Source organism: Paramisgurnus dabryanus, chromosome 10, assembly GCF_030506205.2.
Source record: "Paramisgurnus dabryanus chromosome 10, PD_genome_1.1, whole genome shotgun sequence".
In the NCBI taxonomy this organism is placed as follows: Eukaryota; Metazoa; Chordata; class Actinopteri; order Cypriniformes; family Cobitidae; genus Paramisgurnus; species Paramisgurnus dabryanus.
The window spans coordinates 4,582,495-4,610,261 of NC_133346.1; the positions used below are offsets into that span (position 1 = coordinate 4,582,495).

The window sequence follows — 27,767 nt, forward strand, 5'->3', positions numbered from 1 at the left end:
ATGCTAATGGTCTAATCAGATTCAATGAATTATGCTAAGCTATGCTAAAAGTGGTACCACCAGACCCGAGGATCAGCTGAATGGATTCCAAAACGGTAAAACTAAAATGTTTAACTCTAGGGAAGCTGGAAAATGAGCATATTTTAAAAAAGTGTTGTGTTCCTTTAAGATTTCATATGATATCAAAGTCATTGGCAATTATTTTTGGACTGAATTGTTTTTTGTGTCAACAGTAACTTTATGCAACCCATCTTATCCTAATTTGACCCACGTTTGATTTAGACAATTGATTACAGTTAGATATTGAGAGGAAACAAGTTTTTTTTATACATTTGTTTTGTATAGTGTTGGGTCTTTTACATTTGGCAGTTTTAAGTCAGTGCGATAGATAGATAGATAGATAGATAGATAGATAGATAGATAGATAGATAGATAGATAGATAGATAGATAGATAGATAGATAGATAGATAGATAGATAGATAGATAGATAGAAAGAATTGTTGTTATTATTAATATTATGTGTTTGTCGTTGTTGTAATAAAACTAATGAAACGTTCAACATTCTCACATAAGTGTTCGACTGTTCCTTTAAGGGCTTTGTAGTAGTGAATGAAGTGTCGGTTTACATCTCAAACTCCTCCTCCTCCATTCTGACGAGGGTGTTGCTTCCTTCCAGCCCAGAACGCTTCAATCATTCTGGGATACAAATGTTTCTTTATCCACGTTCGCAGTCCATCATCGGAGCTCCATTGTACATCTCAAAAACAGCGAGAAGGTTTGCGAGGCTGTAACAAAATCATGGGATTGACACAGTGACGCGAAGACATTTCAGCGTTTGGAGAGAAAGTAACAGGACGGGGCTGAAACTTTGTTTCGGTAATCTGAACTTTTCGGTGCGTGACTTTCCGTCCGTTACAGGAGTAATATACGATTCCCAGCAAACGAATGGATATCAAATGATGCCCGTGGACTGTTTTTATGTTTATTTAGTAAGAAGAGCGCGGTGTGCGCGCACACGGAGCGCAAAACTCGTGCCAATCTGATCAAATCCACAGGCTTTTTGATCCGATCATGGGAAAACTGGGAATGCCTTGTTTTTTCTAACATCGGCACGGTCACGTTGTTGAGATTTGGGGTTAGTGCGGATTACTTCGCTTGCCGAGAGAAGAAAGTTTCCTGCGTTTGTTTTCAAAAGAGAAATTTCGGGCCAAATTTTTGTTTTGTGACAACATGCCTCAGTTAAACGGAGGAGGTGGCGACGACCTGGGAGCAAACGATGAACTTATTTCCTTCAAAGATGAAGGCGAACAAGAGGAGAAGATCTCCGAGAACGTGTCGTCGGAGAGAGATCTGGACGACGTGAAATCTTCTCTCGTGAACGAGTCCGAAAACAACAGCAGTTCCTCTGACTCAGAAGTAAGTGTTTACTGTCATTGTAGCGCATTGGATTTTAATGCATACCCACATATGTCATAAATTTAGCGCTTTAGGCTTTCAGTGAATGCATATATGTACAGCAAGACTAAAAGCTGATCCTTTATTTCCCAATGCAAGCCAACAGACAGGCGTCGCCAACCCAGACTCGACCTAGAAAGTTATGAGAAACACAGAGAACAATTCGCGGAAGGTATAAACATCTGTATTTTGGCTTATATAGTCTTGTTTCCCATGCATTATGTGATGCAGGATCGTAATATACTCATTCACTGTCGTCTTTCCCAAAGCTCTGAGGCGACAGCAAGATGGAGGATTTTTCAAGGGACCCCCGTACGCTGGATACCCGTTCCTCATGATCCCCGATCTCACCAATCCATACCTCTCCAACGGATCCCTGTCCCCCAGCACGCGAACGGTACGTGACATTTCCATTTTTGCCCGCTAACGAGCGCCCTTATGACGTCACAATGCGTTCCATATCCACCGCGCACTGTTACATTGTATCGAGCCACGCGTTTGAAAAAGTTGCCATCCTATGCGCCATATTCCCTTTGAGTGGCCTCTCGACGACCCAACGGTTTCTTTGTTTGCATTTTTGGTTCCTTAACCGATGTGGTTTTGTGCTTCACCCTGTTTTGTTCACTTTTAAGACTCTGGGATAAGTAAACACCCGTCGTGTTTCAAAAGTTTACCACAGTTTCCCCCCTCTCTGTTGCCACTTGTTGAGTCATGAGCATACGTGTATTCAGAGAGGCTATTCTAACGCATTGCATTGCGCAATAAGTCATTTACTTAGGCTCACCCGTGCACAAAAGAAGTCTTTATTTGCTGCCTCCAATGGCATTTTTGCAACCTTTCGTACTGCAGAGATGTCTGCACAATTGATTTTGTTTTATCATAACAGGCGACAAACTGGAGGCAAGCCCAGGCAGAGATAGTATTCATCCAGATTTTGGCTGTCAGGAATTTGTTTTTACTCTCTGCTGTTGTGCAAAACGTTGTTGCTGAATTTGTTTGACTTGCATATAAATTTGATATTTAAAGCAGGAGGGATAAGATTGGGTGATAGTCTTGAGTTATGTCCAGATAAGCCTTTTAGATGGGTCCTTTCCCATCAGTGAATCTGGTTTTCAATTAAAGAGCTGTTAAGCGACTATTGTTATCATTAGTTACTGCTTGACGGCCCCATCGGAGGTCTCCACTGGATGCCCATTATCTTAATAACATCTTCACCTAGGGGGGCAGTTTGGCTACCTGAGCAGCAAGCCCCCACAGAGCCACGTGTGAATCACAACCAAACTGCTGCATGTGTTTGCTTTACTCGATTTAGCTTTATGGGGCGTTATTTAAAGAAGAAAACTGTGGCGTGTTTGCTTGCACCTCAGTAAAGCCACAATGACAATGTAAGTGATGAGGCATACAGACATAGACTATCATGTCACTGTAGAAACATTTTGGCAAGCCTGTGGCGATAAACATTTTTGCGTTATGGTGCTAACTTGTGGGAATGCATGAATCTGCACACGGATATTAGATGCGATATTAGATTTGCTTGTTTGCAGCACAATGGCTTTTTCTCGACTTGTCAAATAGCATTATACAGCGAGAGAATGGCTGCTGTCGCATGAGTAGTTTGACTGAGAAAAACAGGTTACCTTTAACAGAGGCAACAAAGACTTTTTGTGATTCTAGTAGATAAGATGGATAATAACATCTGACTTCTGGCCTACGTGTATGTGTGTGTGTGTTTGTTAGCCCGAAGGCAACTGATTAAACCATCTCTTCCTCGGCGTACAATAGCAAGGTTGTGTATAGTTTTGGAGTACAAAAGTTTGTAAAGCGCCACTCTGTCTGAGGAAAAAAAACACGTAATGTTACTGAAGCGGAGCAGAAAATTGTTTACGGCAACCGTTGGCGCTGAATCACAAACATAAGCACGATCTGTTATGTGACGATTTACGAAGGACCTTTATTTTCTCCCAGCTTTTTTGTTTTGGTTTGTACGGTGGAAAAACACTAAAGGGCTCTTCTTGTGAAAGTTTCGGGTCGCTCCAGGAATTATAGAAGTCTTTTATATTTTTGTTTAACTGAGTTAGTAGGGTTGAAGTTAATAGAGTGATACTGTCCTTCACAATGTCTTCTTTTAGAAAATGCTAATGCAGCACTTTCATAGTATTCAATCTCCATATCAGCAGCATAGCTCTTTGTTTGCTCATTATCACTTCCTAATTTAATACCGTTTTCTTAATTGATTCAATTATTTTCAAGTGAGAGAGCAAACAGCAGGGTAAAAGTCCATCGGTTCTGTGTGAGGATGAGTCAATATATTGACGTTAGCTTGGTAAAACTGATCTTATTTGATTTTCTTTCTCAGGACTCTTGATGAGACAGTAACGCTTTGTCTAAAGTTGGTCTGGCTGTATGCTAACATCTGTTAGACGTTAACTTTTTCTGCTAGCTTAAATACATCGATTTTAAACAACTCCTAGCGCAGTAGCATGTGAAGTTGACCAGCAAAAGCCGGCCTGGAACCAGGTGTTCAATGCAACAACAATGCAGACAAAAGTGAACAAATTCTCGTAAAAGTAAACACTTCAGTATTGGTCATGCCACACTGATCCACGATATTAACAAAACTTAAGTGCTCTTATTGGATGAGTGATCGCATAGCTGTGTTGTCGGAGCACGTAGACCTTTTTGACTGGCAATCGCTTCCTCTCCTGTCTTTCTTTCGCTCTTTAAACTATCTCCCCTACGATGGTATTTTAAGACCTACGAGACAATATAAAGTAAACAAGGGAATTGTCCCGCGTACAAGAGCGCCTCATTTTACATAAACAAACAGTGCTCAGGAGAGCGGCCCTGTCAACAGCCCAATCCTTTTCCACACACTCAGCACTCGGAGATGGGGTGGGGGTGGACGGAGAGAGAAACCAGGCACCCCCACCGCGTCCCAACTCCCCGTCTTCAGCTACAGAGGGGACATTGTCCAGGTCTTTAAGTTAAGGCAACATTCCTGTAGTGCAAGACAGTTCAGGAAACCTGCGTACGAATGTTTGCACAAATGACAGAATAAACACAGCTTCACTGTTTTATCCTGAGTTAATGTGTTATGGGGAAGGATGTTTTTTTTTTCGTCTGTATAAACTAAACAAATCCAAATTAATTTAGAAAGACTTTGTTTTGCACTGTTCTTCTTCTCTTTTTCGGTGAATGCAGTGACTTGTTAAGAGGCCAGAAATTCCATGAGACCACTTTTTCCCTTTCAATTTTACGAACATTTCGTGATGCTCCAACCATTTTTTAAATGATTCCTGCCATTGGTGACATCCACAGAAGACCTGATTATTCACTGAGATGAAAACCAGAAAAGAACTTAAATGATTCTCAAACATTATTTTCCTTGGATTCTGTCTTTACTCTGCCTCGTCTTAATAATCCACCAGAAAAGTCTAATATGAATGAAGCATCATCATCTATCCTCTTTCTAAAGCAAAGTAAGGGTTTATGAAATGCTACAGGAAGTAGATAAAGGAATGCAGGGAGCTTTTTCCAAGGTCGGAGTTGTAGCACAGATTTCTTTCCTGTTGATCATATCACGTCCTGCGCTGGCTGCATGGAATCATTCAAAATTCGCTGTGATGGCTTTATCTCTTTGGACGATTATCTTCGTATGACCTGGTGTTTACAGTATGGTGTAGATAACATAGCGCAGTGGCTGCGCCGGTGGTTTTAATTAATTTTGTTATGGTTGTAATGAAGCATAACCATTACTGTGTGTTGTAAAGCATCTGTATTTTATTTCGTGTCATTGCGAAGTGTATAGTTACAGTTAATGTATAGAGTTTATAGTTGTAGCCCTTATATAAAATACATAGTTCTGGCTAATCTAAGAAATCTATAGTTCAAGCCAATGTAAAAAATGTGTAGTTCAAGACAATCTATGAAGTCTATAGTTTCAGTCAGTGTATAGATATTTTGGGTAATGAATACATACCTGCTGTTTTTATACCATCTTGAATAAAAAAAGGGGGATTAACACTTAAACTATTAATTAGACTATTCTTTAAAAAGTTGATATATGTATTTTTAAAGGGATATTGCACTTTTTTTGAAAATATGCTCATTTTCCAGCTCCCTTAGAGTTAAACATTTGATTCTTACCATTTTAGAATCCATTCAGCCGATCTCCGAGTCTGGCGTTAGCACTTTTAGCATAGCTTAGCACAATACATTGAATCGGATTAGACCATTAGCATCACGCTAAAAAATAACCAAACACTTCACAATCACAACTTTTAATTTTCCGTCGGTCTTAGTACACTTTGTAATTACAGAAGAGTCAAGTTTTAAATAGGAAAAATATCGAAACTCTTTGGTTATTTTTTTTAACACGATGCTAAAAGTCCTAGCGCCAGCCCCGGAGATCAGCTGAATGGATTCCAAAACGGTAAGAATCAAATGTTTAACTCTAGGGGAGCTGGAAAATGAGCATATTTTTAAAAAAAGTGCATTGTCCCTTTAAACCAATGTTATTTTTATATTTAAAAGAGTTTTTCTATACGGCCTGAGCCATGTTGATTCCAAAACGAGGCTGTGAAGGATGGACGTCCAGAGCGTGCGTTTTAAACCTTTTGTTTTGTACTGGGATGCTGGTCATTCAGCCATCAAAACACAGAAAATACATAATTGTACAAATTTTCACAGGACAAAGAACCTCAGAATTCCTGGATTGTTAAAATTTAAAAGGGACGTATGACCGAATTTTGAGATAAGAGCAGCGCAATGTGTACATAAAATCTGTTTTGTTATTAGCATGTTGGCTAATCGCTAATTTCTAATGTTGTAAGCATGTTTACGTTTCTTTAAAACACTAATGTAGTCCTATAATATCTTTAAATTCATAAAGATTACGAAAACGCCAAGCATGAATATGTTAAAAACTTTTCTCCGGTAAGTTTTTAAGCACATCGACCGGAATCAACAAAAGCAGGATTCATCTCCAACTAAATTACATTTGTACACAACTTTGGGGGTTCATATGGGAGCTTAATCTCTAACAATACTTGCACAACGAACTATCGCATAAATATCTTATCAACTCAATCACACGTTATTAAGTCAATCTTCAAGTCTTGAAAAAACATAACGGAGGAAATCCACTGTATCTTATGATCTATACAAACTGGAGATGTATATCATAAAATATTGTATTGTTGCACTATATTGGTCTTTTAAAGAGAAGTAAACATGCCTACAACATGAGAAATTAGCGATTAGCTAACAAGCTAACATCCAAAGCGGATATTATGTACACCATGCGGCCTTCCACACTTTGTATTTTCTGTGTTTTGATGGCTGAATGACCAGCATCCTAATACAAAACAATAGGTTTAAAGTGCACGCTCTGGATGTCTATACCTCAGCTTCGGATTAAAATTAGCATGGCGACGAAATTAATAAGGTGTATACCAGTTTAGTATGCAGATGCAGCATTGGTTCTATCAGTGGTGTAGTTTGGGGCATGATTATCTATTTGTCAACCAATGCAGAAGACTTAGAAACCAGTTGTGTTTCCAATGCCATTTGGTGCGCTAGCGGCACAACCATGACGCACTTCATCTTTTCAGCTGATGTTTTCTTTTTCATTTATTCAAGATGTACGATTTGTCTTTGGGGGGGGGGTTAATAAATAAATATGCAGTAAATTCTAAGCTGTGAACCGAAAATGATCTGAAATGTAAAATAAATAGCAGCAGATGTCATGGATGCAGATATTATGATCTTTTCTGGGCGAGCGGTAACAGACTGGTGTGTTGGAGTTTCTGTGTTATTTTAGAGAGTGTGCGCGAGTATGTTTAAGCCTCTGACCTCATTCCCCATTGATAAGATTGTGCTGGCAGTGGTCAGTGCTCATCAAAACCCACTTCACGTTCGGTTGCATGACCTGCACTGAATTTCACCCCCCTCCCTTTCTTCAGAAAACAGCAAGCTTTCGCTCAGAGCTGCATACTGACTTCATGCATCACTCCATGCTAATAAAACTTGATTGTGCTGGGGATAAAGTTTAAGGGGGTGGGGGGGGGGCTTCAGGCTTCATCAGTCTGGTATTTTTAACAGCTGTTTTCAGTTATTACCTTGCAGTCAGAGCTTCCTGGGGCCTCGTGGGAGGGGGGATCAGGGTTCGAGGGGGAGTAAAGCATTATGGGAAAAAACTAAGCAAGCCATAGGGGGATGCGGGTGGGCGAGAAAGTGGGCACCTTGCCAGGAGCATGCACATGGGTGCTTGTTAGCTCAGTTGGAGCACATGAACGCTGCGATAGGATGTTATCTCATCGCAATGCTCCGGTCTCAAGTGGCCTTGTTGTGCCCGCTGCTTCATGCTGTGGCAGAACAGGCTGCAGGGGCATCTGATATCAGCGTGATCAGGATTTTCTTGTAGGGTGAGATGTACTTGTTGTTGATTGCTTTCTTGTGATATCGCGATTTCTAAGACGTCGCTCTCAGTTGGAAGATGACTGTCATAATGAAACAATGGCCATAGGTACCCATGGCTATTTTTATTACAGTAACGTTTACATTATCATGATGGTTTTGCCGTAAGCCTCAGCTTGTTTTGCCGGCATTGAAGGCCTTTCTCTGATTCAGCGAGTCATTGGTGGACAACCTCTTTGTGGGCAGGGGCTCGGGGGTGAGCAGGCAGCCCCGATTCTCGTGTGAAATGAGGGATGTTCAATAGTGACTCTTGGCCGAGGTGGCAGGGAGTGTATGGGCGCTTTTATGAATAGAAGTCTTTCACTTGTTCAGTATGGCTCTGAAAAGCTGAACAAAAGCCTAGAGGGTGGCGACCGAGGGCTACACGGTAGATCCACAAAACGCTCCACTCTGCACTAGCAAAGTCGTAATCCCAGAGACATCAGCAATTCCAAATGCACGCATTCAAGGAATTGTCACGCGAACAAAGTCGATGGTTGACAAATGTCTCCGAGACGGAATTGGCATTAGTTTGACTAAGGCTTATGGTTGTCAAAATGCTGGATTTGTTGTTTGTTGGGCTGGGAATCGTATTTGGGGCTCTTTTGCAATGATGACAGAAATATATTTACGAAAAAAAACTCTGTTTACCGTAACTCTGATGCACTATGTACTAAACGAAACAATTGTACATTGTACTAACATCATGCTCGATGCGTCTGACAGTGAAATACATCTTCACATTGTTTCAGTCGGGGTGAGAGGTCAAGGTTCACAGCCTGTTGACGTGACTCACAGTTGAGCGGGCACCAGAGCTCCAGCAGGGGGGTCATCGTCGCGCTCCAGGGCTGACAGTCCATTCCCTCCTCCCCTCCATGAGCCGTCCAAACTCTCCATTAGGATGTGCTGTGAGACGTCAGACCTCACATTGGCTCCCCTGCCGCTAACTTCCTCCAAAAACGATGCTCCGTAGCGTGATGATTAATTAGGAAAGAACAAAGAAATCTTGCTCCAGTTTTTTGGGCTCCAGACGTTACTTTCCGCCACAGTCTAGCACATTCAGATTGGTGGAGTGGAAGTGACATAACCGCTGACACAAAAGAGCAGCAGTGTGATTGGAGGAGAATGCGTATTGTGTGGCGTTGGGGGGTCCCCTGCAGACGAAGTAGTTTGACGGCAAGGTTGAGAGCAGCTCTATTGTGTTCTCATTGGACCACAAGCTTTTGTTTGCATGTGAGATTGTATGTCTTATCCAGCTGGGTCTTGTCGGTCAGGGCATGGGCCACCCCTCCCTGTGCACAGCTGCAGTTTGGACCCAGAGGTGCAGTTTAGGGGTTGTGAAAACCCCGATGGTCCATATGAGTATCTTGTTGTGATGGACCCGAGCAGAAGAGGTTTTAATCTTGGCTTTCTCATAGACTCGATGAAGGTCATCACCTTTCCAACTGTTTTGTCCACTACCTTTGTTGATGTTGTCGTTAACCAAAACTCTTGCTTCATTTGTTGAGCGACGCTTGTTAAAAACAATCTTCATGTTTGTCATACGCAGCCCAGGCGCCAGTTAGCACGTTGTTTAGATTTTATACTTTTCGTCCGCAATTGTAAACAATTCTTAGCATCGCATCTAGCTCTCTCCAGAATACTCCCACAGTTTGTCACGGCCAATGTCGGTCGTGCTCACCCACCCCACCTCCTAGACCCTAGACCCAACCTCCCGAAAACCGCACAAACACACCGTGTGTACTTTCGAGATACAGCTGCGAGCGGTGAAATCTGGATTGCGTTAGGCCATGCACAGTGATTTATAAATTGTTTCTCAGGCCATAAATTCCCACTATAATTGCGCTACAATCCCCTTCCACTCTGTGCACACTCGTTCTATCTGTCTCTTTTTTTCCGCTCGTCTTTCACTCCTTCACCTCCCGCAGTCCCAAACGTGCACGCACACACGTGCACGCTCGCACACTCCAGCGGTGCACGGTCCGGCACTAATTGTTTGCAGGAGGAACTGGTTTGACAAGGCCAGAAAGGTTTTGAAATTAGGCAGGGCAGTGCGCTATCACTAACTATGGCAAGTGTGGGTAGTATGTTGTGTCACCATAACCCGTCCCCCCCCAACCAGACATCCGTTGCACAATAAGAAGCATTTGTAAATAGTCTAAAGATTTATGATAACGTTAATCTGATAGCATATGGTAATTTGCTGCAATTTCGCAAAAAGCTGCGCTATTTTCTCTCCTACATTTAATCGTTAAGGGATTTTTTTTAAACGTGAGCGGGGGGTTCGCTCCTCCAGGCCTCTTTGTGCCTGATGCATGTTTATCTTTCGCAGGCAAAAGGTTATAAAAAATAAACCTGTTTATTAGTTTGCGCTGCATGTGGAGAAAAGTTTGTCAACAGATTTGTCTTGAACAAAAGCTGCAGGCCTGTAGCTTAAATTTAACAGCATGTTGTGATTTCTTGCTTTTTTGTGCTTTTGACACCGGTTGGACTTGTTGTGTTTAGGAGGGGTATGTTGGGTAAGGGGTAAAGTTTGAGTGTGTGTGTGGTTGGGGGGGTTAGGGTGAGAACACAATAAGCTCTTTGTCTTCATTATAAACGCAGATTTTGAGAAAAGGATAATGGTTTAGACAGTTTCTTATTTAACTTCATCTTTAAAACCAATGCAGTGCCGTCAAATATAATTGGCTGTGCTCAGATTATCGAAAAAAGCTATGCATGTCACTTTGTATTTTATGCATAATCATGCATATAGGATATTTGTAGCCTTTTACTGTGTTGTTGTTGTTGTTGTTGTATTATTGATTAATCGTTGCAGAATGTAATAAATGTCTCAATTTGATTGTTGAACATGATTAATTATTTAAAGTTTGGTTGTTTTTTAGATGGAAAAGCTGATGCTTTTGGGTTAAGACAAGGCTTTCTTAAGCTTCTCAGCTCCTTTTGGGTTAACAAGCTCAGGCTGTTAGTCGTAAACCTGGGTATAGCGTTGTAACCAGATACCGAAATACTGGAAACCGCAAAACTCGCTTGTAATTGACTTTAAGGAGGGTGGCTGCATTTCTCCTGTGCAGAAAAACAGAACTCCAGCCGACATCTTATTACTTTCTCATGGTCATAATTACGTGTTCGTTTTTATTTGCCCTACTGTTTTCTTGCACCACAAGAACTCTTTTATTCCTCAAACAATGTCAGGCAATCTTCTTGTGCTGCTTATTTTGAATTTTCGCATTTTAGAAAGGCTCGCTCAAGTATTAGTATTGTGGTTTAAGTATTTTTTATTGGCAATGCCTGTCCCAAAACTGGTACTTTTTCTTCTGCAACCTTTTGAATGCAAACTTTGCCATCTACATCGCCGTCTCCAAAATGGGCTGCATTGCCATGGAAACCCCTGGTCTCTGGATGGCTGACCTCTGAACCAGTTCTTTAAGTAGGTAGTGAATGGAGGGAGTAGAGTTATCAGTGAGGTCACAATAGTATCCATGGGAACTCGGAGAGCGACTGTCAGTCATGAGTCTCTCCTGTCGAGGCTGAAGCCCGATTTTGTGTGGATGAAAAGAGGCACTTTAAACACAACTAATGTAGGCAGGTCAGCCGGTAGCAGCAAACTACAGAAAGACACTACAAATGCGTTCTCCGTTACATTAGGTTGATTTGGACTTAAAGGGATAGTTTACCCTAAAATTAAAATTTACATTTACTCGCCCTTAAGGATTAGTCAATTTTCTTTAAAAAAATCCAGATAATTACTCACCACCATGTCATCCAAAATGTTGAAGTCTTTCTTTGTTCAGTCGAGAAGGAATTGTGTTTTTTTTTACCAGGATTTTTCTCATTTTAATGGAATTTAATGGACCCCAACACTTAACAGTTTTAATGCAGTTTAAAATTCCAGTTTCAAAGGACTCTAAATGATCCCAAACGAGGCATAAGGGTCTTATCTAGCGAAATGATTGTCATTTTTGGCAAGAAAAATAAAAAATATGCACTTTAAACCACAACTTCTCATCTTCCTCTGGTCGTGTGACGTGCCAGCATGACCTCACGTAATTGCTTAATGACGTTGAAATGTCACATGTTACATATATGAAACGCACATTTGTGGACCATTTTAAACAATAAACTGACACAAAGACATTAATTAGTATCATTCGACATACAACAACGTCGAAACTGTCCTCTTTCACCACACTTGTAAACACTGGGGTGTAGTTTCGATATGTCATCCGTGACCTCTTGACGTCATTGCGCAATTACGTAAGGTCGCGCTGGCGCGTCACAGGAACGGAGGAAGACGAGAAGTTGTGCATATTTTAAATTTTTCTTGCCAAAAATGACAATCGTTTCACTAGATAAGACCCTTATGCCTCATTTGGGATCGTTTAGTGTCCTTTGAAACTGCAATTTTAAATTGCATTACAACTGTTAAGTGTTGGGGTCCATTAAAGTCCAATGTGAAAAAACATAATTTCTTCTCGACTGAACAAAGAAAGAAATCAACATTTTGGATGACGTGATGAGTAAATTATCTGGATTTTGTTTAATGAAAATTGACTAATCCTTTAAGTTGTTACAAACAAGTATACATTTCACAAAGCATAATATTTTGAGCATGTTTTATAGCACCACTGACTTTCATAGTATTTTTTTCGTACTATGGAAGTCAATGGTGTTTCTACTTTCTGCTTGATTACAAATATCTTCCTTTGTGATCAGCAGAACAAAAAAGTTACATGTTTAAAATAACTTAAAGGGAGGGTAAATGATGACAAAATTATTTACATTTTTGGGGCAACTATCCCTTTAAAATATCAGAAATGCATTGATACAGATTTTAATTATAGCAGACAACTAATATGATCCCAATATTGCTAAACACTCAGCTTAGCAGTCTTTTGTTTGAATTAGGTATTTATTTTACTGATTAACATATATAATTATACAGGTATTATAAACATAAACTATTTTTCTGTCTAATGCACCAAAATGCTCAATTTAGAAAAGCTAAATTTTATAAAATTGGATGTGAAAATGCAGTAGAAAAGGGCTTTTTAAATATGTTTTTCAGACAGGTTTGGATTAAATCCTAAAACAAGCTTAAACTTCTGTCGAATTACTTCCTAAATTAATTTGTGGATGAATAGGTCATTTGTTGTTTAAATCACCGCGGCCGACAGCTTATTGTTTCTGTAATAAGATAAATCTGCTTTAATGAGTTTCTCCTCCTCTCTCGGTTTAATCTCTGAACTCACTTTATTATTCATTTTTCACTTATTAACATGGTTTGTTTTTGTTTCCCAGAGTATTTCTGTGATTTCCAGAGCTGAAAGACTCAAATGTCATTTAATTTTTGTAGTGGTCAGGAATGTGCCCGACTTTCCCCCCAAATTAATTTCCAATTAGCACAGATAGGGGTGTCGTTTGCCTATGAATTGTTTACTTAATTATCGCAGCACTAAAACTTACAATAGGCCTGAATGCAAACCTGCGGTGAGGGAGGGCCGTAACCCGCCGGGCCCATTGTGTTTCACACCAGTGGCAGAGAAAAGAGCGGCCGGAGGTGTCGCTCGCATAAATTAATGAGCTCAGGTGATGTCAGAGCCCTAGGCCGCATCGGGTCAATGTGCTATAGGTATACATGCACATAATCCCGAGCCTTTTGTCTGAATGAACTGTTCTTATACGGAGATGGTAATAGATTCCTTTGTGCTTCGACAGAGTTTCCCACTATTCTGGTGGTGGAGGGTGTGTGTTTGTATCCGCAAAAACTTTGGGCGGTAATATAGGCCGTGTTCTGAATGATTGACATGACCTACTTGACTCGTGTCACTTAAGATTTATTTTTCTTTCTATTTCCAAGAAAATTCTTGGTGTTTTGAGGAAAAACTAGGGGTTGGTTGATTTGATGAATGGTGTTTAAAATCCCTGGTATCCAAAACTAAATTTGAGGTTACCGCAACACGTGTTACGGCTTTTGTTTATTCTGTTAAAGAAGTGTCGCTTATGTATGTTTTGACAAGGCGATTTCCTCTTGTATGTTACTGACATGATGGAGTCCATATACGTTGTCAGAAATATCCATCATTCGGTATTCAAACATCATTTTTTTCCTTGATCTGCAACAAAGACCATAAGAACACAACCATCGCTGACAGCAACCAATTTATATATAAAGTATGTATCCTGACATAAAACATGACATATTCAATTTATTTATTTATTTATTTTATTTAATTAGATGCACAACACATTTTTGTTTGGATTCATAATTTGTTTTGATGCATTTTCCTAAGGTAGGCTACATAGATGTTGACGTTGAGCTTTGATAGTTTCAAAAAATTTGACGTGCGTGTTTCGAGGACTTCAACCCTGTTTTTTCTTAACAAAAAGTCAATGTTGTGCATTGCTAAGCATCTGCTCCCAGAGTTATGTCTTTCACATACAAATCCCCAAACCCCAACGCTGTTTATTTTGGCTGATCTCTCTTTGTGTCTCTGGAAAAGCACATGTCCCTACAGCCCCATTTTTTTTGTGTGTGTGTGTATACGTGAAGGCAAAGCCAAGATTGTATTTCAAGATACTATGTGAAGATTTCTGTCAGGTGGCATAATGCTGGTTACGACGAGGAAGGATTGTATTTTTTCAGCCATCCATCTAGTTTAACCACGGCTTTGAATACCAGAAGACCACGAGGCCTCCACAGAAGAATAGATGTTTCATATATAAGTGGTTCTTCTTAAAAAGTCTCAGACGCCATCCTAGAATCAGAGCACAGATACAAAGACGCTTCCTGACCAAATATTGCCAGCGAGATTAGATGTTGAACTTTGCCATTTTTATCAACGGCGATATGAACAATGGAGACGGATCTTGGCCGAAGGTGAAAGTGAACCTCATAACCTTTACAGAGAAACAAGCATTATGTCTTGGCTCATCCTGGCAGCTGTAAGGAAACCGTACCAGCCACTGCTCATAAACTAGTTTGGTTTTCCGAATCAGCAACCCACCCCCATCCACCGGACCATAATGTCTTTTCCATTTTTAGACCACGCTCTTAGTCAGACTTCCTCACAACTATTCCACTTGTGATGAATGAAGTTTAAAAAGGAGAAACAAAACCCCAATTATTTTCACGTGTTGGCATGTTGGGTTTTGTGCCCATGAAATCTCACAGTGGGTGAAAATTCCAACTACACTTATTCAATAAATTATCCCAATTTATTTCATGTAAATATGGATACCAAATATTAATATTGTACGGATAATGTACCATAAATAAAAAATACTTTGGATTTTATATATATATATATGCATGTTCTTTAAAAGCAGATACACAGTAAGATCTGATACATTTTGGCTTTATGCAAACCAGATGACCAAGCGGTGCAGAAAAAAACTCTAACTCTGTGAAAGGACGAAAAACTCAATTTCATAAATTGCCGCTTAAAATTGAATGAGTGCTGGATGCGAGAGGCCCGGAGAAGCTGAAAGGCATCAAACTTTGACACGTGTGCACTGACCTATGAGGCTTTGCCCAATAAACGCCTCCCTCTGTATAAGAAGTGTATTCATGCATCACTCCCTGTGCCTCCTCTTTTACCCTCGCAGCATTCTTCAGTCTCTCATTGATTTATAGAGGAGGAACATCTCCGTTGTGTTTCATGAATTTTGCACGGCTCCCTCATTTCCCCTGCTTTGCTCCTCTCCCAGTGCATTGTGGGATTTCTTCCCAGCTGTTCCCCCATGCTAGCAAACTATCCTTCCATCTGGGCTTTTACTACGCTGGGACTCGCTGTCTAAATCATATTTAACTTCCACATCGCGCCTCATCCCTGGGCCCGAATGCTCTTGTCTCCCAAACTGCCCTGGGAAATGCTCACAGGTGCTAAAGAGCACTCGGTGTACAGCTCGCAGCTTTCAAATGAATTTAGACACAGAACAGCTGGACGGGTGGAATCTGTATCTGGAAAACTTAAAATGGTATCTTTTATTTATTAAGACTATGTGACAGTGTTGGGCGAAATGCCCCATTTTGAGATCGTCCTATCTTCAGCTTTTGAGATCGCCGATACACGATAGTATCGGGGGGCGGGGCAATAGTTTACTCATTTATTTATTTGTTCATTCTTTATTCATTTATGAGTCACTTCCACTTAAGTCACTTGATTGATGGACAAAAAAAGGAAGGAAGGACAACACTGTCATGACTGCAACCACCTTAAAACTGATGCCATTAATCTGAGCACGGAAAAGCCCAGGCGATCTAAAATTTCCTGCGTGCCAAGGAGCCGGAACAACACACTCGCTGGTTTTTAACCCTCTGCGCGCTAACAACCTCTCTATGACAAGGAAATGCCAGAGCCGCGCATATTACAAGCTCATGTTCGAGGAAGAGTTCAAATCATGCGCATTACAAAAGGAGTCCATGCCGTGCGCATTCAGGTCCAAGCAAGAGTCCAAAACACGTGCATTAAGTCCAAGTGCATGCGAGACGAAATCTGCGTGCGTTACAAACTCTCTCGCGCAATGTGAAGCCCACAAAACCCTCTCATGTGGGGAAAAGCATGCAATGCACATGTTAATGTGAACTATGATGATAATAATAATAACCATTGCCCACTATCGTCATGAAAGCCTGCTATTGTTGATATGTCTGACGATCGCCGATACACGATACTATCGTCTGTCGGCACAACCCTACTGTGCGACTATGCGCAAAATAAGTTTGATGTACATCATTTTTTTATATATTTTTATGTTATAAAGACAAATTGACATGCTCACTTTTTTGTAAGTCGCTCTGGATAAAAAGCAGGGATTTTTAAATTGTGGGTTGTGATGAACTAGTGTATATTTATACAAGTAAAAAACAAAGAAAACTAAACTGTACCAAAAAAGAGAACAAATGTGTTTTTCGTTACACTTCTAAAAATATTTGAGAATATTTTGGTGGGTCGTGAGATAGATTATTCCTATTGAGGTGGATCCTGAATGAAAACGCTTGGGAAACCATATGCTAAGTGAATGAATGTTAATGTAAATGTATTTTCAAGATGTTTAAAGGGATTTTTCACCCAAAAATAAAAATTCTGTCATCATTTTCTCATACTCATGTTGTTCTAAACATGCATGAATTTTTTTTATAAACACAAAATTTGATATTTTGATAAATGATAGTAAGCACACAGCTGATTGTAACCATTGACTTCCATAGTAGGAAAACGAATATTATGGAAGTGTTGTGATAAATGATGAAGAAGATATTTTAATAAATGATGGTAAGCGATACAGTTGATGGTACCCATTGAATTCCATCGCATTTGTTTTTCCTACTATGGAAGTCAATGGTTACAATCAGCTGTGTGCTTCCCATCATTTAACAAAATATCTTCTTTTGTGTTCATCAGAAAAAAGAAATTCATACAGATTTAGAACAAAATGAAGATGAGAAAATGCTAATTTTTGGGTGAACTATCCCTTTAATAAGTTGTGTTGTAGTTTAGGATTGTTTTTGACTCTTCCTCTCTTTTCTTTATAGTATCTCCAGATGAAATGGCCCTTGCTTGACGTTCCTGGTACAGCGTCCCTTAAAGACTCCAGATCCCCCACACCAGGGCACTTAGTAAGTCCACTCATCAATTAATATCCATTTAAATTGGTTTAAATGTTGAGCTGTCACGGTGGGCTACCTTAAACAAAACTCACACCGGCAGTTTGCCCACACAAGCACGACCAGCTTTTAGCCGGAGCCCGGCTTAGGTCGAGGGCTTAAGCTTGTCGTTCCAAGTGTCAACAAGCAACAGACTTTTTTCACGCCACTGCACCCCCTCAGGGCACTCATGTGACCCAACTTTTGACCTGCTGCACCTTTTCCAGACACCATGGCGGAGAACTTTAGGAATGCTCACTCCAAATGGCAGCTAATCCATTCCGGAGACACGTTTCTTTCCTCTCCAAACATGGAGGCTGTCAGCTCGAAACGATTGAAACTATGCTACGGCGACAACGTGATCAGTGACTGTGGTCCGGGCAGGACGATTAGGGCGATTGCCAAACAGACCTTTGGGTTAGTTCTGTTTCTTTGAGAGTCCAGGCCGATATAATGATGACCTAACGTTAAGATTGGGCACACAGTGGCCACGGGATGACACACTGGACCTGTTGTGTCTTATTTCCCAAGTATGTGTTTCATAAGCCATCCTTTATCATTTGGATCCCAGAAAGGCTGAAAAAGTGCAGTGGGGGATTTTCAATCCAATTATGTTGAGATGTGTTGACCATTGAAGCCTGTTAATGCTGACCTTGCTATAAAACTCTGAACGCTACTGTTCGCCCATCAGGAAAACTTTACTTCCTGATCAGATAGCATCATGGATTCATTTCTGGCATGCAGATCCAGGGAATCTCAAGTGATTGAAGGATTAGTTAGAGTGGGTAAATAATTTAGGTGACGTGCCGGAGGTCTCATTGTGCTCTTAATGAACGGCTGGGTCTACTGAAATCACACCAGGCTGTTGGGCGGACATGAGTGACCCGTGGAAACCATTTCTGTGACTGCACAGATTGGGTCCAGACGGCACACATGCTAATGGGGTGAACCAGCGTGGTCCAAAGGGCTCAATTATTCAGAAACTAGGATTTGTTTGGCATTCTATTGGCATCTATGAGTTTGTGTGTGTATGTGTGATATTGCACTGCTGTGCCCACATCTTCACATCGCCCTTCATACAGTGCATCTGGACCGAGGCTTCATTAATAATACATTAAACCTCAAAAGAGGGGTAGGTGATGTGTGAGGCAATGTGGGAACTTCAGCCATATCAACTAGGGGATCATAAAATATACCAAAATCATTGAAATAGTTTACAATAACTGAATGATTTTGATCAGAATTTTAGCAGAGAGACCTGCACATGATTGATTTTTACAAACATAAAGCATCTGTGTATTGCATATCGTTAATCGTCCCATGCAGGATGTTATCGCAAATCAAATTTGTCTTAAATATCGTGCATCTTAGCTGATGTCTTATCTCAAAGCCAAGCATGCAGAGTAGTCAAGAAGTGATGGTTTAAAACATTTTTTTCTGACCAAATGACTTCATCTTTATTCACTTAAGTTGTTCTTCAAGGAATGCAGTTGTAGATGGGACTGATTATGTTATGAATGTCAGGGTTTGAAACAGTCGTTGCCTTGCGGCCATTACTCACGAGTCCATGAGGCATTTAAAAAAATCTGATTACAAATGACCACACCGTCTACTAACTGCACTGACAATTGATGTTTCGCAGTAAAGGCATGTTTCTGGCGATGGGAAAATGTTTGCATCTTCGTGCAAAAAACAAGATTCCTGGTGTGATTTTCAGTTTTAACGTAAATGTTATGGCTTGTGTTTACTATTCCCCATGTAACAAGATTTCGCAATACAATGGATCACTTATGTCAAGACAAGAAATCGTGGTACTTAAAGGATATTCGAGAGTTGAATCTAATGTCATATACTGTCCTGAAGATTAGTGAACCTCCTTAGTCTATACCTTGCGATTATTATAAAGCGCACCTATTGTTAGTGACGCATGGACCACGCTGCTTGTTTTGGCTTGTCCTGTCTCATGAACCATTTTATTATCCTATATGTGAATATGTTTTAGCCTCTCATTCTTCCACCGTCAAGGCAGTTCATTGTGTCTTGATCCCTCTTGCTCAAACGTCTGTTTGCTCAGTAACTCAAGTCAGAGATGGAGGAGGTGAAGCCAAAAGAAAAAAAACGGCTTCTTGCTTCACAGCGTGCTTGTTTTAGCAGAGCTCCAGATTTAACAGTCCCATGTGGTGGCACCAGAAGTCATCTTTGGCGGACGGAGCAGAGCTACAGATTAATGTGCAGGTGTAGCGCGCTGATGCTTTCAAACTTTTGCTGTTCTGTAGCTCGTCTGGTGAGGGAATGATGTTGGCAACGGCAAGGTCATGGGTTTGATTTAATGAAATGTTTAGCTTTTGATAAACGCTTAGATGTAAAATACTTGGAACATTTTTGGTAAATGGCTATTGAATGGAGGACCATCTGTAAATATGTACACGAGAACTCGAGAGTCAAAAGAACTTGAGCGTGATACAAAAGGTGTAACTGTGTTTACACAATGACTCACTTTTTCTGTTTGGGAAGGTGTTTTGTCAGCTGTTTTTGACTGTCACGCTGGTCAGGCGTCTACTCCTCCCGTCTTACAAAAGTAGATTTAGGAGGTTTATTCAGTTTCACCCTTGATAAAGTGCCGGACTTGTTTAAACAGAAGAATAATTTGTCTTAAAACACCCTAACCTGTGCTAAAGAGGAGCTCAATGCTGCCACTTTAAGGTGGAGTCCAACATGCAACAGAAGGAGGACGCCTTCCAAATGTTGGGATGCTTGCTGCTTGGTCCCATTAAGGTTGTTTGACGGGTCGATGCCAAGTCTTGCAGCCGCTTACTCTTGGGGTGTTCGAAATGGCCGAAGTGTTGACACAGCAGTGATTTTTGGCAAAAGGACAGTGGACGAGATAGACAGCAAAGTACCATTTGCACTGGCCTTCATAAATATACCAAAGGGGTTCTTCCCATAGATGAACTATTTTGCTTCCTAAAGAACCTTTCAGTCAAAGGTTCCTGAAAGAACCTTTAAGCTTAAGAAAGACTTATTTATGAGCTTTTATTTTTAAGAGTGAAACCAATATCAACTTGGAGAAGCAGTTCACAACCTTGTTTACCTTATGCTGCGTTCACACCAGCCGCGGTAGAGGCGTCAAGCGCGAGTGATGTCTATGTAAAGACGCTTTGACGCGCAGTTGAAGGTCTCACGGTGCAAATGAGGCGTTTAGTGCAGCAGGATAGACGTGATTCCCCCTTATTTGCGTGAATTGAGCATTGAGCGAGAAACACGCGAGTTAAAAAATTTGAACTTTGTCGGAAAAACACGCCGTGTTAACCAATCAGGAGCTTGCTCTAGTAGTGACGTGATCACAGGAAGCGAGCGGAGTCACAGAAGCCCCTCCCATGACGTGAATTTCTGCGTGAATGTCTAGTTGACTAGAATTTCATGTGCGAATGAAGCGAGTAAACTCAAAAATGTTCAAGCGGAAACTAGACACGAATTTGATGGCTCAAACGCGGCTGGTGTGAAACCACAGTTAAGGTTTCTTCCACAATCTGCTTCATGCTAGGGCTGCACAATATATTGAAATGAATTAAATATCGTGAATGTGCATATTGTGATGATGGGATGTTTTTATTACTTAAAAACTAATTGTCAAGCAATGATTTATATTGAGAAAATGTCCTGGTTCTTCCAAGCCTTATAATGGTAGTAAATGGTGCTTCTGATTCAAAGCACACAAAAAAGTCCATCCATCCTTCACAGAAGTAATCCACACAGCTTCAGTGGGTTAATAAAGGCCTTCTGAGAGCAATCGATTCAATTTTGTAAGAAAAATATCATCATTTTACTAACTAAAATAACTAACTTCCGATAGCGACAGACGTGCGTTCACAGGAGATTACTTTCCACCATATGACGTATGACTTTGGTTGTCGTATTTGACTTACAAAATTGCATCGATTGCCCTCAGAAGGCCTTTATTAAGCCATGTGGATTACTTCGGTGAAGGATGGATGGGCTTTTTTAAGCTTTAAATCAAAAGCACCATTTACTACCATTATAAAGCTTGGAAAAGCCAGGACATTTTCTAATATAACTCTAATTGTGAAAAAAATTTAATGATAAGGTATATTCATAGAAGATGGCTTGAGGGTGAGTAAATCATGGGGTTATTTTGTTTTTTTGGTGAACTATCCCTTTAAGCTTTAGTCAAAGTTTTTTTGGTGTGCATATGCGCATGCGCTGATGTGTAAACATTGATCAATAATAGAAAGAATGTGAACGTATATTGGTTACATAACTGATATAGTTCAAATTAAATTTACAAACTTTATTTGCTAAGTTATTTCACATTTCTTAAATATCGTGCAACCCTACCTCATGCCCTTTAAATTAACCCTTGATGCACCCTCTGACTCTAAAAGTCTCCCAGGGTCACCAGAAGTCAAAGGATCAATTTGCCTTCAAATTGGATTTAAAATTATGCACACACAGACAGACAGATAGACAGGAAGAGAGCATGTACAGTCACAGTCAAAGGCACCCAAAGATCTAGAAGTGTTTGGACTGTGGGAAAGGAGATCTAGCCTCGTCTCAATGCGGCCCTTGTTCACGTTCGCGGAGCGCTGGATGGAGCAGAGGTCAAACCCACTGCCTACGTAGAGGTGGGGGGAAGGTTAGCACGGAGGAAACAAGACTGCATTCTCCGCTCTCGCTCCCTTGTGACGCCCTGAGCCAACAAGAACCCCATTGAACCCATGCCTCACCACCTTGCATGGGCTTATGTACACATCGCAGCGCCTGGTATTATAGTGCTACATTTATGTAGGTAGTTTTGGATATGTGCTAGTAAATTATATGGTAATGTACAGCGCCGTGCAAAGTCTTAGGGCACCGTGCCACCGCAAGATTTGTTGTTTTTGCAATGGTATGATGAACATATATAATCATTGTCTCTTTATTAGAATACAACTGGAAATGTTTTCCTTGAAAAAACAGTTTTTACACATTTATGCATTTTGTAGATGCTTTTATCCAGAGCAACTTGCAGTGCATTCAAGCTACACACTTGTTTTTTACGACCTCGCCAAGTAAAACGCTTAACAGGTGAAGTCCGTAGTCGCCCGCCTTGCGCCGCTTATGGTGAGCGGCAGCTGGTAACACATAGCAAAGCTGTAGGACGTGTCCCGGGTTCGATTAGAAGGTTTGTTGGCGTGCTACATGAAATGAACGCTCCTTGCTAGGTGTGATTTCTTTCGCCCTCCATGCCGCCGGTCAAATGCCTATTTAAGCTGATGTTTATTTTGCTTTGGGGAGAAGTAAGTAAAAGTAAACGCTGCAGCCAGAACCCATTGTTCTGCAAAACTCTCCGGCGCCGCCCGCAATGAGTGCTATTTTTTAACTCTGTTGTTTAAACATGCGCACAAATCTCACTTCTTTCTCTTTCTCATTGTGTTTTTTAGTCTAACAAAGTGCCGGTGGTACAACACTCCCATCACGTTCACCCCCTCACACCCCTGATCACCTACAGCAATGATCCCTTCTCTCCCGGGACACCACCTTCTCATCTCTCCCCGGAGATTCTCGACCCAAAGACAGGTAAGCGCCTGTTTAGGACGTTTTTGCAGTCAGACTGCATTATTATATTATGCTTTGCTAATCACTCCTTTTTTTTTAGGCATACCAAGGACCCCTCACCCATCAGAGCTGTCCCCGTATTACCCTCTTTCTCCTGGGGCAGTCGGACAGATCCCGCACCCTTTAGGATGGCTGGTCCCTCAGTAAGCCTTATTTTAATCTGAACCCTATGCATGCATACATCAACTTTTTTTTAACCGTGATGATGTCATCATGTTTGTAGGTATTCTTGAAGTTCCCCACGCCCAAGCAAACCCCAAAAAATTGTTGAAGTAATGATGTAGTTCTCTATTCCATCTTTCAGTGTTGTGTTGCTAACCGCTTCATATCTTTGTCTTTAGGCAAAGCCAGCACATGTACTCCATTCCTCCCGGGGGCTTCAGGCATCCGTACCCCACGCTCGCCATGAACGCCTCCATGTCTAGGTATGCAACAGAGAGCAGGACCTCTGTTTCTGCACCAACATGTTGATTTAAAGTTAAAGCCACGTCTATTATTAGATATGAGACGCAGACAGAGTGACTCTCTCAGGGGAGGAGAAAGAGGACAGGAAACTGATATCTTTTTGTGTCTGAAAGGAAATCTTTTTAAAGGGCGACCAAATTTGCTTCGTTTCGCTCGTTAAAACTACAGTAAGGGGTAATGCTTTCTTCTGCGCAGGGATAAAACAGAAAAAAGGTTTTGCGTATGACTTTGTGTATGAAAGTTATTCTCATAAAAGAGGAAAGGTTGTAAACTTTGGAACTGCAGTACTGTACTAGGGTACAATAATTTACCATGGTAATAGTATAATGTGTTTCTCTAGGTTCCTTGGTAGAGGGCTTTGTAAGCGATGCAAAGGTAGTGGGTTTGAACCCAGGGAACACATACATGGATAAAATGTATAACTTTAAGTCGCTTTGGATAAAACCAAATGCATGCATAAATGAGAATGACTTTAGATCAAGATGTATTTACTTGATGAGCAAAATAACCTAAGAAAATAAGTCATTTTTAGACATAAAATATACAGTATAAGTGAATTTGTGCTTAAAACAAGGAAAAAATCTGCCAATTGGGTGAGAAAATTTCTCTTGAATTAAGTGTTTAAGAAAAATGTTAAAGATTTTATTCTTTCCTCATTTGCTTGTTTTAAGCCCAAATTCACTTAAATTGTATGTTTTGTTTTTTGTCTAAAAAAACTAGACTTATTTTCTTAGTTCATTTTCCTCCACAAGAAAATGCATCTTGATATAAGAATTTTTATTAGTGGTCGACAGTATGGGTTTTTATGGCCAATACCGATATTTAAAAAAGTTGTATGGTAACAAAAATGTAATTACAGTAAATAAGAGACAAACAGAAAATTATGTATAACAACATAAATATAAACATATTTACAAGACATAATTAATGTGGATCTGACATCTCGCGGTACTGTTTGAATAATTGTGTTGAACTAGTGTGGTGTTGTGTGTGACACAACATGACGTCATATTAAATAGTGAATAATGATTGGTCGTTTCACTGTCTGTTTTGTATACTGCAAAAAATTATTTTCAAAAAAAAAATTCTTAGTATTTTTGTCTTGTTTTCAGTAAAAATATCTAAAAATTCTTAAATAAAGATGCTTTTTCTTGATGAGCAAAATGACTCAAGAAAATAAGTCTAGTTTTTAGACCAAAAATATCAAATTGAAGTGATTTTGTGCATAAAACAAGCAAACAAAAATCTGCCAATGGGGGTAAGCAAAAAATCTTGAATATTTTTCTTAAACACGAAATTGAAGAAAAATTGGCTTACCCCATTGGCAGATTTTTTGCTAAGAAAATACTAAGAATTTTTTTTTCTTAAAAATCATTGCCGTGTACACTTTAAATATACCATGGTACTAAATGATTCCCATATGTATCTACCATGGTATAAACATGTTGGTATGCTAAAAAATACAGTGGTTTTCCATGTCCAAAAAGCATAGTTACACAATTATCCTATTTACATTCATGCATTTGGGAGATGTTTTTATCCAAAGCAACATACAGTGCATTACAAGGCATGCAATTTATCAGTAAGTCTGTTCCCTGGGTTTGAACCCATGACCTTTGCGCTTTCATGGATCTTGGATATGGTTTAATTAAATTGGATGTAATGGAGAAATACTATTTCTTTATGCATTCCTTTCTTTGAAAAAAAAAAACGTGTACGTTGCACACAATAACGTAAATTATTCCATTTCATTACATCATTTTTCCGTTTACTATCTACATTATTGTAGTAACGCGAGCCATTTAATAACAGCAGTTATTTATGAGCTAATATAGCGTTCACAGATATTTTACGCTCTCCTGTTTGTCTGTAACAGCATAGAGATCTTTTTTTGCCTGCCGTCTGTTTCAGTGGAAATATGCGTTTAAATCACAGATCGCTGTTTTATTCCCTCACGTGTTAAAATGACAATGCTGCTATTGTGTTCGCTATCATGTATTTGGAAGCCCTAAGTGCAAAATTTTCCAGATGCAGCTGCTAGTTTATGGTTCTCCCAGTGTGAGTTTGGATTTAGTATTTTGTGTCGAAGCGATGCATATGATGTTGACATGATCCGCAGTTAATCCAAGATAGTTTTCAACAAGTACAGTGGATATTTTTCAATACTTTTTATCATGGTATTGATCTGTCTTTTTTATGCATTTACCTGAATTATGTGCTTCACTGACTATGAATCTCTCTCTTTCTCCAGTCTGGTATCCAGTCGTTTCTCTCCTCACATGATGCCTCATCCACCTCACGGCCTGCACCAGACGGGCATCCCACACCCTGCCATCGTGTCTCCTGCCATCAAACAGGAGCCCGGTGGCGACCACGGCAGCAACCCATCACACGGGTGAGTCTCCCTCTCCTTTGCAACGACTTTGTCATTTTGCTCAGCTCAAGTCGTCCTAAAGTCTCTCCGTCTCTCTGCAGAAAACCCGCGGTGCCTTCGAAGAAAGAGGAAGAGAAGAAACCTCACATCAAGAAACCTCTAAATGCCTTCATGCTCTATATGAAGGAAATGAGGGCCAAAGTGGTCGCCGAATGCACCCTTAAAGAGAGCGCTGCCATCAACCAAATCCTAGGCAGACGGGTGAGAGCTTACATCTCTATTATGAAGAAATAAGATGGAGGAGGAACAAAGGGGGTGCATTAGTGTTGTTCTCATTTTTTGGACTTGATGGATAGAAATACAGAAAAGTGAATTGTGAGACGGGAATAAAAGGGAAAACTGCTTTTTTGCAAATGGTAGTTCAGCATCTTATAAAATCCAACAAAAATGGAATGTTTGAAGTAGGGATGTGCCGATATATCAGAAAAAAGGTTACTATTTTGTCCTGTAAATGTGCTGACACATTTGTTTTTGTTTCACAGTGGCACTCGCTTTCGCGCGAAGAACAGTCCAAATATTACGATCTCGCCAGGAAGGAACGGCAGCTGCACTCTCAGCTTTATCCCGGCTGGTCTGCGCGAGATAACTACGTGAGTAAACCGTTGTCGAACACACGGTCGTGTGCACTTCAGCTTTCTTCATTGTTTTTGGCACCACAGAAGTTTCGCTTAATCAAACCCATCTAATTCGCTCCAAATCATGTTTCTCCGCAGGGAAAGAAGAAGAAGAGGAAAAGAGAAAATAAACCCGACTCCCCACCAGAGAGTACGTGTCACGGACCATCTGTATTTCTTTTTCTTTCTCTCGTCTTTTGTTGGACCAGAGCAATTTTTTCTCTTAGGGTTCCTGTGGTCTGATCACTCAACCCGCAGATCATGTTCAGTTGTTTTATTTTGTCAGTAGGAGCTGGAAGACCAAAAATGTGCTCACCGTTTTTTTCTTCAAATTACAGATTACTCACCCCAGCCTAAGAAGCAGTGCATCCCGTACCTGTCGTCAGAGAAAATGTGTGACAGCCCTACCTCCTCTCACGGCAGCATGCTGGACTCGCCCGCCACGCCCTCCGCCGCCCTGGCGTCCCCGGCCGCCCCTGCCGCCACTCATTCGGAGCAGGCTCAACCCCTGTCTCTCACCACCAAACCGGAGGGACGAGCGCACCACCCGCACTTCCCCCTGCCAGGGAAAGCGTCGGGCTCAAGCTCCTCGTCCGCCTCCACCCCTTCTCCTTCCTCTCATCCGAGCATTTCTCTTCACAGCCAATCGGCAGCCCTCCTGTCCCGCCCCATCCCTTTCACCAGCCTGTCTCACTCTCTGCTCTCTCCGTCCTCACCTTTCCACCAGGCAGCCCTACATTCCCATCATGCCTTGCTGCAGACGCAACCTCTCTCCTTGGTCACCAAATCGGTGGATTGAGTGGAAAACCAATAGGAAAAATAAACTTTTTTACAGCTGTATATTGCCTTTTTACCTTTTATAGATTTTAGACCAAGTTTTTACGATAGAATGAAAAGGAATAATTATTGGTCAATATTTGACCACCCCTCTATTTTGCATTTTCTCTTTGAAACAAAAGTGTATTTTTTGTAAATTGCCTTATGGTTACCTTTTCCAACGTGATTCTCCAATGTTGCTACTTGTATAAAAGACAAATGTATAAAGGTTTCTTTTCCTCTTTTTTTTTTTTTTTTTTT

At 40.6% G+C, this 27,767-nt stretch overlaps 1 protein-coding gene across 1 annotated transcript; it reads left to right on the plus strand.

Annotated features, from left to right (window-relative positions):
• The first annotated feature begins 520 nt into the window (after positions 1–520).
• On the plus strand, positions 521–27,767 carry tcf7l1a (transcription factor 7 like 1a). The gene is made up of 12 exons (XM_065261936.2): positions 521–1,417; positions 1,556–1,628; positions 1,726–1,853; positions 17,451–17,534; positions 23,003–23,138; positions 23,218–23,320; positions 23,519–23,602; positions 25,894–26,037; positions 26,118–26,277; positions 26,559–26,666; positions 26,790–26,841; positions 27,029–27,767. The coding sequence occupies exons 1-12, from the start codon at positions 1,232–1,234 to the stop codon at positions 27,487–27,489; spliced, it is 1,719 nt and encodes a 572-aa protein (XP_065118008.1). The 5' UTR covers positions 521–1,231; the 3' UTR covers positions 27,490–27,767.